This window comes from Oncorhynchus tshawytscha, linkage group LG19, assembly GCF_018296145.1.
Source record: "Oncorhynchus tshawytscha isolate Ot180627B linkage group LG19, Otsh_v2.0, whole genome shotgun sequence".
NCBI classification, from domain to species: Eukaryota; Metazoa; Chordata; class Actinopteri; order Salmoniformes; family Salmonidae; genus Oncorhynchus; species Oncorhynchus tshawytscha.
This window is the reverse complement of record NC_056447.1, coordinates 15,964,440-15,981,115: the sequence shown is the minus strand read 5'-3', so window position 1 is coordinate 15,981,115 and position 16,676 is coordinate 15,964,440. Positions and strand designations below refer to the sequence as shown.

The following is a 16,676-nucleotide window of genomic DNA, read 5'->3' as shown; positions in this document are numbered from 1 at the left end:
AACCATATTTAGGTAGCCTGTTTTGTGTTGGGTTTTGTGGGTGATTGTTCCTGTCTTTGTGGCACCAGATAGGACTGTTTTGGGTTTTCCACGGTCTGTAGATTGTTTGTACTTTCATCTTTATTAAAGATGCACAAAACTAACCACGCTGCATTTTGGTCTGCCTCTCTTTCCCCAGAAGAAAACCGTTACAGCTTGGAGTAACCCTGGATTGTAAACTGTCATGGTCAAAACATATTGACACAACAGTAGCTAAGATGGGGAGAAGTCTGTCCATAATAAAGCACTGCTCTGCTTAACAACACTATCAACAATGAAGGTCCTACAGGCCCTGGATTTGTCGCACCTGGACTACTGTTCAGTCATGTCGTCAGGTGCCACAAAAGAGACTTGGGAAAATTTAAGTTGGTTCAGAACAGGGTAGCACAGCCGGCCCTTAAACGTACACTGAGAGATAACATTAATGACATGCATGTCAATCTCTCATGGCTCAAAGTGGAAGAGAGATTGACTTCCTCATTATTTGTTTTTGAAGAGGTGTTGACAAGCTGAAGGTTCCGAGCTGTCTGTTTAAATTACTAGCACACAGCTCGTTCACCCATTCATACCCCATAAGACATGCCACCGGAGGTCTCTTCACAGTCCCCAAGTCTAGAATAGACTATGGGAGCCGCACAGTACTACATAGGGCCGTGACTACATGGAACTCTATTCCACATCAGGGAACTGATGCAAGCAGTAGAATCAGATTTAAAAAGCAGGCAAAAATACACCTTATGGAACAGCGGGGACTGTGAAGTAACACAAACATAGGCACAGACACATGCACACACACACACACATGTTAAGAAATTGCACTATACACACGCGTAAACATGGATTTTGCCATTGTAGATACAGTGGGGCAAAAAGTATTTAGTCAGCCACCAATTGTGCAAGTTCTCCCACTTAAAAAGATGAGAGAGGCCTGTAATTTTCATCATAGGTACACTTCAACTATGACAGACAAAATGATTTTTTTTTCTCCAGAAAATCACATTGTAGGATTTTGAATGAATTTATTTGCAACTTATGTATGTGGTAGTGGAGTATGGGCCTGAGTGCACGCACATAGCGTGTTGTGAATTCTGTAATTAATATTTTTTAAATTCTTAACTGTCTTAATTTTGCCAGACCCCAGGAAGAGTAGCTGCTGCCTTGGAAGGGACCAGAGTCAGAGCGGGCAGAAATTTAGTGGAGAGGAAAACAGTGTCAGGCAAGGACAACAGGCACAACAGGATATGACTAGTAACAAACGGCTAGAAGTGTAGACTGACTGAGTAGAGATTACGATCTGGCAGCGTGGAAGTGGCATCGCTGAGTATTTGTAGAGGTCTTGATTATGGAACAGATTGCAGCTGTTGGGGATCTGCTCTGACTCCAGCACACCTTTCTCTGCCAACACAATCACACACAGAAAGAGAGAGAGAGGGAGAGGGAGAGAGTACTGGGGGAGTGGCGGCAGGTCAAGGAGACACAGGATGAGTAGTAGAGGGCGTTGCAGGAGCAGATGTGACAATCTGATTCAATGAATGATGGAGTCGAGTTGGCTTTTTTACCCAAAATTTCATTTCAGGTGCTAACAGTGTAACCCTGGTTCATAAGCTCATGATTACTGCATCCAATAGCTGTAGGACTAACAAAGGTATTCAGGGCAATTAGGTGGACACAGTGGCGTAGCTTCAGCCGGTGCGGTTGCACCAGGGCCCGTTATGTACATGGCCCAGTGTTGGGCCTGGATCTGTGGAGCCGCTGGCCCCATATGTTATTTGAATACTGCCCCACCATGCCCAAGCATTAATTGTTGACACGGGTCCATTACGTCTATAGTTTGATGAGAAGATCTTTCTTTAACGTAGGCTATATGATAAATGATCCCACTGATGGTTTAACCAACAAAATGTTTTTTTGCCACTACATAAGTCAGCATGATATTTTAGAGTACCGATGACAATAAATCAATTTAATTTGCTAAATAAATCATATTAATCAATGGTTTCAGTACCATGTTAAGATAATAAAATACATTCTTGGATTCATTGTGCAAATACTCTCCAAACCGTTGTTGTTTCTGTCATCGTTTTAAGCAACAGTTGAGCTAGCTATCAAGAGACAACGGCCGAAAACAAAATAAAGAGTCAAGAATAGAAAATTACAACAATGTATCAACACGAAAGTGGAAGGCCAAAAAGAGGAAGGCCAAAAATGAGAAAGCAAAGGAGGTATCAAAATTTGTTAAATTAGATTCCTTTTTCAAATGCAGTTCAAGTGCAGCCATTGCTAGCACAAGCAATGTGGTGGGACCAGAAGAGGATGTAGGTTTATCATCGCCAGCAGCAGCTTTTAGCAGCTCAGGTGAGCCAAGGCCAAGCTGTTCTGTCATGCCAGAAGAAGCAACTTTGACAGAGGGGGATACAGGTTATCAGGTATCGGCGGATACGACCCTGAACACAAGTAAAGCCGGACGAGCTATCCACGGGCCGGGCGGGGAGGAAGAGGAGCAGGGCGAGGCTAGAATCATGGCGGCTCAGGAAGTGGAAGTGGGACAGACAGCCTTTTTACCTATCCAACTGAAGCTTTATTGAGATGAATTTACATTGCTTGTCAATCTACGACTATGATCGATCACTCTTTGGAAACCATTGTTCTGGTGCACGGTTGCTGAGCCATTTCATTGTCATCATAGCCTACACGTTTAACTGAGTTATAAGAATAATAGTAAGCACATACGCATCATATACTGTTAAAATGCATGCTGCCATTTAAGCAATCTGTTTGAATGCTCTACTTGATTGATTTGCTGGTGTTTTTGCTATAGGTCTCTGCGGTAGCAGATCATGTGAAATACCGATATGTTAGTTTTGCCGCCGTGCACAACTACAGAGAGCATGTGCTGGGTCATTAGCTGTGTTTCTGGCAAGAGATTGATCTATATATTTGTGTTTTATAATATTGGCTATTACCTATTATTTGCAGCTAAAATAGGGTGTTTTTTGACCGCTTTGTGCTTTCTGTGGTGCTGATCGACTTATACAGGTTCATTTCTGACCGCCGTCCATGGTGTTGAATGTATTGGCTATATTGCGGCTTCTCTGGTAACAGCATCAAATGTGCCCGTAGATTAGGTTCTGCTCTGCTGTTACAATGCTTAGTAATATTAATACACAGCCTTATCCAACATAAATATTTTAATTTTAAGGGAAATATAGGTGGTGATAGGGGCCTGTCATTTTTTTGGGCACCTGGGCCCGTCATGATTAAGCTACGCTACTGGGTGGACATAAATTAATTTACTTATATTGTGTCTGAAACACCCCCAGGATAATGTACATTTAATGCAGCGTTATTACAACTCATTGTCACAATGGTAGGGAATAGCTGAGCTGGTCTTGGTTCATTGATAAGTAATTGTTTCAAAGCAGTCTTGGATAATCCAGTAGCCAAGAAGATTTGGATGGACTCCGTCATTCCTGTAGAGTATCCTCTGTTTCCAGAAGATGTCAAAGTTATCTATTAAAGTGACTCCAGCAGAGCTACAATAATATTTTAGCCAGATATGTATGGCCAGTAGCCTGCTGAATCTTTCACACCAGCGGCCCAACGATGGTACTGGACCTGAAATGATTGGCAGTTTTTTTGAGTCTTTTAATGCTAAAATAAGTTCTTTAAAATCAATTTTCAGATGTTCCGAGCTGGCCCTCCTGATGTCGTTTGACCGCACATGGACTATGACATTGTCAGCTCCCGGCATCTGTAGTAGAACAGTCGAACAATGGCAGCCTTGTTATGCCCTGTACTCGTGCTCCTTGCTAATCACAGGGTTTTTGCCTTGGGAACCGAGATGTTTCTCACAGTAGAGCTGCCTATGATGACAGCTGGCAATGTTGAATGGGCCGGCCTCTCAGGCAGCCTCATGGTCTGATGATGGTGGGAGCTCCGAAGATCTGAACCTGAGGTCGAAGCCACCGGAGAGGGAGACAGAACAGAGGACAAAGATGCAGGTACCTCTGGATCCGATCGTGAATGGGAAGCCCCCAAGGAATAAGGTGCTTGAACCTCTGGATCCAGGGCAGAAAAGCTGTTTCTGGTCTGTGTCAGGTAAGGCTCAGCATCTCCAAGGAGACCCTCATTGCCAGAGGACGCTGTCTTCGACTTCCACGGCAAGTGACGTATCTCCATGGCTGGTTGGTTGGGTCGAGAACAGCTCCGTTCTCCAGCGGGGATGGAACCCTGCTGAGCACCGGCAAGTTGGCTGTGGAGAGCCGACAAGGTGGCGACACTTCCACCAGACCAGAGCGGCGTCCGGCTACTGGGTTGGAAGAAAAATAAAAACTAGGCGGGCGTGGATTCCCCAGTAGCTTGTGTAGGTAGCCACTTCGCCCAGGTAGTAGTTGCAATATTGAAAGTCAGCGCAGCCCACATTGTCCCGGAACAAATTGAGATGGTTTGGGATGAGTTGCAGAGTGAAGGAAAATCAACCAACAAGTGCTCAGCATATGTGAGAACTTCAAGACTGTTGGAAAAGCATTCCAGGTGAAGCTGGTTGAGAGTGTGCAAGAGTGTGCAAAGCTGGCATCAAGGCAAAGGGTGGCTACTTTGAAGAATCTAAAATATAAGTTATATTTTGATTTGTTTAACACTTTTTTGGTTACTACATTATTTTATTATTTCATAGTTTTGATGTATTCACTGTTATTCTATAATGTAGAAAATAGCAAAAATAAAGAAAACCCTTGAATGAGTAGGTATGTCCAAACTTTAGACTGGTACTGTATGTTGTTAAAGAGCCGTTGTTTTCTTCAGACAAGAAGATACAACAATGCCCCAGTCTAGTTGGTGGCGGTAATGCAACATTTATTGGATGTGAACCGCCGTTAAACCTCATCGAAGAAGAAGACCCGGAAGTACTTTTTTAAATTGTTGCTGACGAGACGCTGTTGCTCACAGCAGTGATCCTTGAATCTCATCGGTATTTCTGATTATTGCATTACCTTTGTGTCTTCAGAAATATATTTTTTAAACAGGTAACGTTTAGCTAAACAGAACAATTATACACGCTACTCTTCGTGTCGAAATTAGTATTTTCTTTGACCGGAATCATACGCCGAGGGCCAGCTCACGCTAGCAAGTTGTCGTTTTCAAATAAACAACGTTAACGTTACAGTAGTTAGCTAAACCTAGGTAGTTCATCTGAAGTACATCATATTACACCATCAATCATGGCAGTTGTCAACGAAGGCGCATTGAAGAAAATGCTCAAGGTAAGCATCGATTTTACCTAACGTTAGCTAACAATTGTTTTTATTAACATTGTTAGCCTTTCAGCTAGCTAAGCGCGATAACTAGCTAATTATGGCTAACTCTACAAATATTTGTCTAACGATAACTATCTCGGTTACCAAATAACTAGTGTTAGTGTTAAACAGTTAGACCTGATTTATAACGTATGTTTGATAACGTATGCTTATAGTTAGATAACTTTAGTTATCTGGCTAGAAAACACTAACTAACCTTAGGTACCTGGCTGAACCAATCAGTGTTAAGACATTGACATTCAGCAATATTAATCACCATGTCCACTGTTCAGCAATACAAATACAGGGACCTGACTGTTCGTGAGATAACCAACGTCATCTCCCAGTACAAGGACCTGAAGCCTGTTATGGATTCATATGGTAAGAACTTGTACAGTACATGGGTCACAGCAGTGGCCCATATCACAAAACATGATCTATGTGTTTTTGTATGCTTGTCTGATTTGTTTTATTGAGTGATATTTTCTGTCCTCAGTTTTCAATGATGGCTCCACTAGAACTCTGGTGAGCTTAACAGGAACAGTGCCAGTCAGCTACAGAGGTAGGCTACGTTTGGGTGTATGTCACTATCATCTGACAAAAAAGTAATGACCAGGGTTGTGTTCATAGGCACCAAACAGAGAGGAACTACCTGGACTTGTTCAATAAGAAACACACATTTCCATTGTCTGTTGCAAAACTTTCCTGTTGTGTTATATATATATAAAAATACAATACTCTTGTCTTCTAGGAAACATATATAACATCCCAGTGTGTCTATGGCTGCTGGACACCTACCCATACAACCCTCCCATCTGTTTTGTGAAGCCCACCAGTGCCATGATGATCAAGACTGGCAAACACATTGATGCCAACGGCAAGATCTACCTGCCCTATCTGCACGAGTGGAAACATGTCAGTAACAGCGTTGTCTCCAGTATTTTAGCATTGGCTATATTATACCTCTTTTTTTGTGTGTGAATTTTTTTGTGACGCACACTGTATTACTCTTCATTTATTACTGAACCAATGTTTCTGTACCTAGTTTCTGATGGATTTCACACAGATAACATGGCTTAAGTAAACACAATTAATGTTGGACTGCTTTAAAGGGGCAATATACAGTTCAAACAATAATAGTCCACCCCACCACTGTTTTGGGCAAAAGCTGAGGGGATTGGGCTTGAGTATTGATTTATTTAACCTTTATTTAACTAGGTAAGTCTGTTAGGAAGACATTCTTATTTACAATGACTGCCTACTCCGGGCAAACCCTAACCCAGACAACGCTGGGCCAATTGGCACACAATTGTAACCACTCAAATTCATAAACCGTCCACTGGATGCAAGGACTGGATACAACATCCATGATATCAAAATTATAGTTTGAGGCTATACAGTGTTTGTTTACAATTACATTAGAGTAAAACCAGCTATCATATTTTGGTTTGTGATGGGGTTTGACAGTTGAACTAAGCTCATTTTTTTATTTAACCTTTTATTTAACTAGGCAAGTCAGTTAAGAATAAATTCTTATTTACAATGAAGGCCAAACACGGACCACGCTGGGCCAATTGGGCGGCGTACAATGGGACTCCCAATCACGCCTGGATGTGATTCAGCTTGCACTGAGATGCTGTGCCTTTTACCGCTGCGCCACTTGGGAGCATGAGTTATATACGTTATGTTCTTCAAGAATCGAAGGGTATATCATTCATTTAAATGCCTAACATTTTTTGTAGCAATCAGATCACAGATTGCCCATTTGACAGGGCTCCAGACTGCTGCCATTTAGTAACGTTTTTCAACCCTTTAACTTGGCTGTGCGAGTTACATTTTTTTGTTTGGGCTGGGACTTTCCAGTGACCTCCCGTTACGATATCACGATACTTGGGTGCCGATGTGTATTGCGATTCTCACAATTCTATATGTATTGCAATTCGATATTGCGATTTGATGTTCCAAACATACTGCTCTCTATACGTGTTTTGATCAGTCAGAGAAATAAAAGTGCTGAAACCATGTTGGCTCACTATTTAAAAAGATTGAACAGTTATAACCGACTAGCGCTAGCTAACGCCACCAAAGCGATACTTTGAATAAATATCGATACAGCGTCATCCCAAAATAATATTGTGATATGTAACTATTCCCCCCCCATTACTTTTTTAAACTGGTTGCACTGGTGCGAGCTGCACATTCTACATGGTTACCTCGAAACTTCCCATTTTTGGGGGGAGGATAAAACCAAACCGAATTTGTTAAACAGTAAAAGTGCATTATCCTCATGGTTCCTGTAATGAGTTTCTGACCTGCCGCTGTGTGCCTACCTGTTTCGCTGGGGCTGGCTGCTGTAATGAGCGAGCCCCTCGCGCTCTCTCACCCCCGCTTGTTTACCCCTCGTGATTGTATAACATTTAAAAATGCAATTGTGGGGGCAACACAGCTTTGGAAGCAACTAGTTGTCTATATTAAAGAGAGGAGGGTCTCAGTATTCTGTAGTTACAATTTTTCTAAACATATCTGATATGGGTTTGAAGTACGGATCTCACAAATTTGCGCATCGTCCATCGTGAGTGCACTCGGCCTCATTGCAAAGTTTTTTGGAGATGCTACATTAACTCTTAGATTAATACATGGCCACTAGCAGTAGGTGTTATATTTAGAGTTAGCGATCTAGCTTATGTGTTTTGCGTTTCCACTTCCTTGGGTGCTGAACTAGTACCAATTGAATTTGGCCTATACATAATATTAGTGCACGTAAAGATTTTACGTGCCCTGTTTTGACAGTAACATAACAAAAATAGCCTAATTGTCAACTGAAAATTCATGACAATCACTGGATTAGGTTTACATATACAAATATTTGGAATCTTGCATTCCTGCTTGGACTTTTTAGATCAAGGATGTCAAACTCATTCAATGGAGGGCCTAGTAATCTGCAGACGCCCGGCCATCCGTGGAATGAGTTCGACACGTGTTAATGTAATGTTTTTCTTGAATATCATGTCCGAAGTCTATTACACTACTTAGGATGTACATTTTGCTGCCGACTAACTAACCCTCTAACCCGTCAACAAACGGCTACATTTTTCCTTGACAGTAAAATGATGTGACCAGCAGAAAGTACTCTGAGATCTGTATATAATGACGAGATGCTTATGTTTCCGCCCTAACAATGCGAGTCGTCCCAAGGTGCGAAGGCAGGCCCAAAATAAGCCCATAGAAACACATTGGACTTATTTTGGCGAGAGTGAAACCTCTCACTTTTGTCTCTTCCTCTATGATAGTATGCATACATGGGCTGGGCATTTCTCATTGCGAGCTTAATAGAAACAGGCTTGCTATTGTTGCATATCTTATTACAGTCAAAAGGCTATAGCCTATTATACAACGGGTGGGTCTAATCCTGGATGCTGATTGGTTAAAACCCCATTCCAGCCAGTGTTTATTCCAGAAGTTACCACAGGCTAAATCTGACTTTGAAAAGCCTATTTTCTCTGTTCCCTCTCACTGTGCAATCCACTGTCTCATCAGCCCAGCCAGGCAATTTATAAACTTGAACTCTACTATAAAAAGCATCTAGACATTATCTCACATTTCTTTTAGACTAACATTTAGTTTTCAACAGCGAAAATTTGTATAAACCTTGCAGTCTATCTCAGCAACACTGTTTCAATATTGCAATTCAAACTCCAGCTGTCCATAGTAATGAATGTGGCAGGAGTCGGGAATAGGCAGACAGGCAGGCAGCATTTCTCATCCAATTGAAATAATTAATCAGCAGGCATTATTTTTCTGGGTCTATACAAAGAAATGTCAATAGACAACAACAGGAAAATCAAAATGAAATGCAGCATGTTTGCTGTCTTTCCAGCTTTAGTTTGAAGTGATTGTGTTAGCTGTGTCTTTGGGTAGCTCCTATGAACAACAGTGTCCTGACGAGAGCACAGTATCTGTGCCTGGCGAAATCGCGCCTCATTAGTTCATTGTTATGGATGCATCCAAATAAATGTCACTTAATCTGCTTGAACAACTGCAAATGCAGCCACTTCGCTGTTATTCTGGCTGCATTGTTTGTCGTGACTATGAGAACGTTGCCAGCCAGTATGGCAATGGAACATTTTAGACTGGGTCTTGTCCATAGATACAGAACTGAAAGACTGAGTGAACTACCAGCCGGCTTGGGCAGCAACCTTAGATTTGTGTCGGGACTATATCGCATGAATAAATTGTTGTATGAAAGTGATAATGCCCTCGAAGCTGGTGTTTGGATGATATATTGGCACGGTTTCGAATGGCGAATGAGTGGCGTGCATTGAGTTGAGATTGAGAAATCGTGGCCACAAGTTTTTAACATGCAATTGTGTTTAGCATTGTTATTTGTTGCGCAATGACTGGGCTTACAAAAGCAGGTTTCACTCCAGTGGCCAAGATGCTTTTTGAGGAGATACTCTTGCACTGTCTGACATGTGGTAGGCTATTCTGGTCCTCAAACTAGGCTGTGTATGTGTGAAATAAAATGCATGAGGACTAACAGAAATATACATGTGGCAATTAAATTCCCCCAAATCATGCAAATTAACCTATAGATCGATTAGCATGACAGGTCAAATGTATTTTCGATGTAACGGTTAGCATCCTTCTTAAAGCATTGTGAATGACTTTCTAAGATGAGTCAAATGTATTTTATTGTGTGACACAGCAAAATATGTTTTGGGGTGTCACAATCTAGGGCCCTATAAAATCTGTGATGCAGAGAACACGGATGGAATCCAGACATTTTAAAACGGAATTCAACAATATTCAAACGTATTGAACTAAGTAGGGAATCAACTAAATGTATTCAACATTTATTAATTTGCTCAAGGTCATCATAAGACATGAACGAAATGCATCAGTTATTTGTATTTCTTGCAACTTCCTGAAGAGGCAACAAGAATTTCCCCTGTCTATGTGCGGTGCGCTCGTTTACCACTTTGTGTAGATGAAAAGGCTTTCCCAAAAACCTTGATTAAATGTTGACTACAAAGTAGGATATGCTTACCTGGCAGAATATCACAAAAACTATGCTTGACAGCAGCCTCTTGCTAGGTGCACACTGGAATTAAACTAAGCTCCAAAATCTACATTTCTAAATAATTTCCCAGACCTCAAAAGTTGTCTCCCGATGTGGTGTAAGTATTGTTGTGGATGTAGAACATCCAATTGAGTTGTTTGTGATAATAAAAAAAAAACATTTTTTGGCTGGTGCCATCAAGGTTAGTGCCACTAGGGGGAATGTTAGCCCTACTTAACATGAGCTCATTTCATCACGCTGTTATCTGTATGAGGTGAAGCCTGTCACAGTTGTCCATCTCCATGTGGACAATAAAGTTCTGTTGTACTTCTGTTGATTTCTCTTCCTCGCAGCCCCAGTCGGACCTGTATGGTCTGATCCAGGTGATGATCGTGGTGTTTGGGGAGGAGCCCCCCGTATTCTCCCGCCCCACCACACAGGCCCCCTACCAGGCCTTCCAGGCTGCAGGACCCCCCAACCGTAAGTTACCCGTTCAGTCTGACATTGTTTGTATTCCAGACCTAGCATTCCTGTTTCAACTTGTCAACTAATCAAGCCCTTGACTAGTTGAATCGGGTGTGCTATTTCAGGCCTACAACATCATTGGGAAACGTCTGGGTATCTTCAAGGAATGATTTTTGGAACACTGCAGTATGGATAGCATTAGTCAGTTATTTTCACTGTATGGATAGGTCGGTCATTGTAATAATGGGAATTTTGTATGAATTCTGTTTCTCCATATAATACGTGAGACTTTGGATGCCATTTTCATAGTGCAAAAACACTTAACGTCATCTTGCATTGTAATTGAAATTCAAACATTTCTTTAACTGCATTATAAGCAAGCGACTATTGAACTAGAGTTTTAACTGAGCAATACATCGTCGTCTCGAACATTGTTAAATGTTTCAAATTGAATTATGCCTCCAGATTAGGAGGTTTATGGTCATTTTTGCACTTTGTAATTCTTCTGCACTACTAAAATGTTGCCCTGAATCGTTCTTGCAAACACGTGCAGTACCTCCTATTGGACTCCAGATGGTATCCACGCACATTGTGAAAGATGGATAACTGAGATGACATGTCCAATGTAATCTGACCCTCACACTGTCAATCCCTCCCTCCCATCCACAGCATCCTACATGCCAGGTATGCCAGCGCTCTCCCCGTATGGACCAAACCCCACCCCTGGGTAAGATGTCTGTCTTCAAGGCCACAATTTCCTCTGACACTGCCTCTCAGCCAGTCCCTCTCAATCTCATCAAACCAGTTCTGACATGTTTGTCTTTGGGTTTACATAAGCAACACAGCCACATAAGCATGTCTGTCTGGTGGAATCATCACACTCAATGAACAAATTAATGAAGCAGTTCCTTCTCTTACAGTGCCCCATATAGTTCATAAGATTTACAGCTTTGATTAACAGATGGCTGTTGGTTGATGATGCATGGTTTGTTGTTTTCTCTCCAGTGGCTATCCAGGGTACCAGTACCCTAGTGCAAACTCGTATCCTGCCACAGCTGGCACTACACACTACACTTCCCAGATTCCTGCCTCCACTGTGGGTATGTATCACACGGCATTGCCTTCTGGATATTGTAATCTCAAGGCCTGGCTTGATCGGAGCTATTGAAGTATCAAAGGGAAAAATGCACACACCCCTAGGAGAATCACAAAGGTTTTCTATACACAATATTGGACACCATTATGAAGTCCTAACACTGCCTAACACTATGGCAATTTTAGGTCTGTGACGTGTAACCGAAGGTTATGGATGAAGACCATCCTGACAATAACCATTGAATCATTTTTTATGAGTGAGCTTGTGAAGCATACTGCATACTTCAATGACTTATTAGGTGTTCCCTCTAAGCTGCTTGCGAGTGCGCACTTCCTCCGGTACTCCCGCGCTAAATAAATGCAATGCTGCGCAGAGACGCAGGAGATTGAACTTCACTGAGTTTGCCCCATTGGTTTGCACTATATAGATCAGTGTTTTTTCTGTGATCGAATCAACATTATATCAGCCCCTTTTCAATGCAACAAACCAAAACAAATCTAACTTTGCAAGATTGAGTCTGGTTTTGTTGCAGGCAGAGCCAGTGCACAACGGAGTAGAATTCTATTGGCGGGGGTAGCTCATGAGCGGTCTTTCAATCACCCATGAGTGAATGCGCTTCCTGCAAGAGCACAAAACATGTAGGCTACATTTTCAGTGGTCTTTGAAAAGCCATTCAGGTAAAAAGCATATGTCTTAATTAAAGGGGCAGTGTTGAATTTTGAGACAGGCTAGCCTACTTACGGTAGCCTACGTTGTCTTATTCTCTGTATAGTAGTAATACATTTTATTTTGTAAAGTGGTTTCTTGCATCATACAATGCAATTTACACTAACCTATTTGGCACATAGTGTTACAGACCAAGTAACAAATCATTCATGTCAAGCCCTTCATAATGTAAAGAAGTTTAGTCTCATGCAATGTAGGCCTGCATTGAACACCACATATAGGCTACTGTTAGACATGGCTATATCATAGAAATCAAAACTATTTGAACATGTTATGGGATTTGCTCCGTTGGCTTTGCTGGTAGGCCTATATTCTGCACAAATAGCCACAACTGTAAGGTTCACTGTAAACCTGCGCTGGAAGTTGCACAAAATTCTCACAATGTTCAAGTTTCTGCTTAAAATTTGTTCAGTGGCCCAAAAAATTAGGGAACATTTGGCTGGAAACCTATTATAATTGTAAACATTATTATTGTTTTCCAATTTTTGGAGCGCTATAGTTCTTAAATGGTAAGACCTACAGAGACAACTTGGTGGGATTGCTTAAGTTGGTGCACGAATACATCTGGTTACACGTGGCAGCCAAACAATGGTGCAATAAACAAATTTCATTTAAAAAAAGTCAGCCCTACCTTCTCATTTGACCTAGTCTCTGAATTTGAAACAGAGGTTCCACTCTACCCAATGAATACATTTGCATTTAGGACTGATGACATCACCATGATGGATCATCTGGCATTTTGAAAAGGTTGTAATTTCTCAAACTTGTTATACAGCATTTATAGACCAAGATCTTTAAATTCATTATAAATTAAGTTAATATCTTAAACGTCATGACCGCTGTGAGCCAATGAAATTTAGTTAGGTTGGGCTTGACCTTTCAAGTCGAGAAGGGAATAGAGCCCCCTGCTGGCCATGCATCTCAATAATCTATAATGTTTCCTGAAGTGTGCGGTTGTCCACTACCCAGATGGATTCAAAAGTATAGAATTGATGTGAGTACCAGAGATGAAGTCAAGCCCGAAACCCTTTAGATCCAGCCCCAGACAGACATTCTGAGACTCAGACCAAGTTTAAATGGGGAAACAACAAGTAAACTCTAGTAGAGTGCAGTAAGTATAGTTCAGTACAGAATAGTTCAGTGAAGTACAATACAGTAGAGTATAGTTCAGCCCAGTAAGGTAGAGTATACCTTTTGAGTGCTCCAACTCCTTTCTGCCTCAATTTAGTCCTTTTGGAAGTTTTTCTTGATAAGGCCTTCTCATGATTTTTGTCATTGTTGAGCACCCCTCCTTTCCTTTGTTTGCTGAAGCAAGAAGGCCCACCTGAACTCTTACCTATAGTGTTGTGGAAATTGCCACCCCTGAAGTCAATATTGAATGTATCCTCTTTTTTATCAGCAAGCCGGAGAGGTTCCAACAAACTTAAAGGTCTCCCGGGGCGGTTCCGTTCTACAAAAAAAGCTACATAGGCATGGTCCATAGGGTTGGTTCCTACATGTGACGGACACCGTCTCCATTCTTAACTTATAGCATATTCTGGGCGTTCTTCCAAAAGATCTGACGGGGTCATGAACGTCTCCCCTTCATATCTCTACCCAGCATCTACAGGATCCAATGATTGTATGAGACAAAATGTACAATTCAAGGCTATCTCTACAGACAACAATAGTTTAGTATAGTAATGTAGAGAACTGTACATTATTTATATGTTTGGGCTCTTGGAGGGTTTGAACTCCCTTCTGGCTATGCATCTCAATTGTCTATAGTTTTTCCTGAAGTGTGCACTTGTCAACTACCCATATGGTGATCCTCTGTAGTTCATTTGGTAGAGCATGGCACTTGCAATGCCAGGATAGTGGGTTCGATTCCCGGGACTTGTTTTTATTTTACTTTTTGTATGTAATCTTTAACTAGACAATTATTATTATTATTATTATTATTATTATTATATACAATGACTGCCTACCAAGAGGCAAACGGCAGGGATGGGGGCTGGGATAAAACATTTAGGACAAAACACACATGATAGACACCACAACAGACCTTAGACAACACAACATGGCAGCAATACAACATGGCCACATAACATGGTGGCAACAACATGACAACACTGTAGTAACACATGGCAGCAGCACAAACATGGTACAAACAATGTTAGGCACAGACAACAGCACAAAGGGTAAAAAATGTAGACAACAATCAGGTGAAGCACCCTCAAGTGTAAGGAAGAGTGTCCATGATTGAATCTTTGAATGTAGAGATGGAGATAAAACACTCAAATTGGACAGGTTTTTTTTGCAGGTCCTTCCAGTCACTAGCTGCAGCAAACTGAAAAGAGGGATGTGTGTATTTTGGGTACCTTTAACAGAATGTGACTGGCAGAACGGGTGTTGTATGTGGAAGTTGAGGTTTGTTGTATGTATCTCAGATAGGGGGGGAGTGAGGCCTAAGATGGTTTTATAAATATCAACCAGTGGGTCTTCCCCTGGGTATACAGAGATGGCCAGTTGACAAAGGGGTATAGAGTGCATTGATGTGTCCTATAAGGCAGTGTTTCCCAAACTCGGTCCTGGGAGCACGTTTTTTTCTTTTCTCTAGCACTAGAAGCATGATGATGAGTTGATTATTTGAATCAGCTTTGTAATCATCTGTAACGTCCCTTAGCTGAGCAGTGAATTTCAAACACAGATTCAAGCACAGAGACCAGGGAGGTTTTCCAATGCTTTGCAAAGGGCACCTATTGGTAAAGGAGTAAAAAAAACTAGAGGCATTGAATATCCCTTTTGAGCATGTTGAAGTTATTAATTACGCTTTGGATGGTGTATCAATACACCCAGTCATTACAAGCTTCAGGCATCATTCCTAACTTTTTTTTTATTCAATGTTTTTAGCTAGACAAGTCGGTTAAGAAAAAATTATTATTTACAATGACGGCCTACCCTGGCCAAACCCTCCCCTAACTCGAACGACTCTGGGCCAATTGTGTGCTGCTCTATGGTCTGTAGTGACGAGTCTAGCACTGTGATGCAGTGCATTAGACCGCTGCGCCACTTGGGAATACTAGTTGCCGGAGAGGAACTCTCAGGGATTTCAACATGAGGCCAATGGTGCCTTTAAAACAGTTAGAGTTGAATGGCTGTGATAGGAGAGAACTGAGGATCGATCAATAACATTGTAGTTACTCCACAATACTAACCTAAATGACAGTGAAAAGGTCACCTGTACAGCATAACAATATTCCAAACATGTGTCCTGTTTGCAGTAAGGCACTAATGAGTAGCACTCTTCATATTTTCAAGCAAGGTGGTGGATGCATCATGTTATGGTTATGCTTGTCATCGGCAATGACAGTGTTTTTTTAAATTTTGGGATGAAAATAAATGTAATGGAGCCAAATATACACATTCACATTGAATGTTCCTGAGTGGCCTAGTTACAGTTTTGACTTGAATCGTCTTAAATCTATGGCAAGACGTGAAAATGGCTGTCTAGCAATGATCAACAACCCACTTGACAGAGCTTGACTTATTTTTAAAGCATAATATGCTGTTATTGTACAGTTCAGTTGTGCAAAGCTCTTAGAGACTGACCCAGAAAGACTCACAGCTATAATCACTGCCAAAGGGTAAGCCTAACTTGTATTGGCTCAGAGGGTTGAATACTTAAGTAATCAAGATATACAGTGCATTCAAAAAGTATTCAGACCCTTTGACCTTTTCCACATTTTGTTACGTTACAGCCTTATTTTCCTCATCGGTCGAAACACAATACTCCATAATGATGAAGCGATAACAGTTTTTTTTTTGTTGTTGCAAATGTGTACATAAGGTGTTTTTTACTTTAATACTAGTATTCAGAACCTTTGCTTAAGCTGGCCACTCGGCCAAACTGCACAATCAGGGGATAAGGGCCTTGGTCAGGGAGGTGACCAAGAACCCGATGGTCACTCTGACAGAGCTCTAGAGTTCCTCTGTGGAGATGGTAGGTTCTGGAAGA

The 16,676-nt window shown here is 41.5% G+C and overlaps 1 protein-coding gene across 1 annotated transcript in view; it reads left to right on the top strand.

Annotated features, from left to right (window-relative positions):
* Positions 1–4,935: 4,935 nt before the first annotated feature.
* The window catches only part of tsg101a (tumor susceptibility 101a), a 29,350-nt gene continuing 17,609 nt past the window's right edge, over positions 4,936–16,676 (top strand). The window contains exons 1-7 of the mRNA XM_024379160.2: positions 4,936–5,300; positions 5,627–5,714; positions 5,830–5,895; positions 6,085–6,248; positions 10,746–10,872; positions 11,527–11,584; positions 11,863–11,957. Of these exons, the coding sequence (XP_024234928.1) occupies positions 5,259–5,300; positions 5,627–5,714; positions 5,830–5,895; positions 6,085–6,248; positions 10,746–10,872; positions 11,527–11,584; positions 11,863–11,957 (640 nt within the window). The 5' untranslated portion in view covers positions 4,936–5,258. The remainder of the gene's footprint in view (positions 5,301–5,626; positions 5,715–5,829; positions 5,896–6,084; positions 6,249–10,745; positions 10,873–11,526; positions 11,585–11,862; positions 11,958–16,676) is intronic.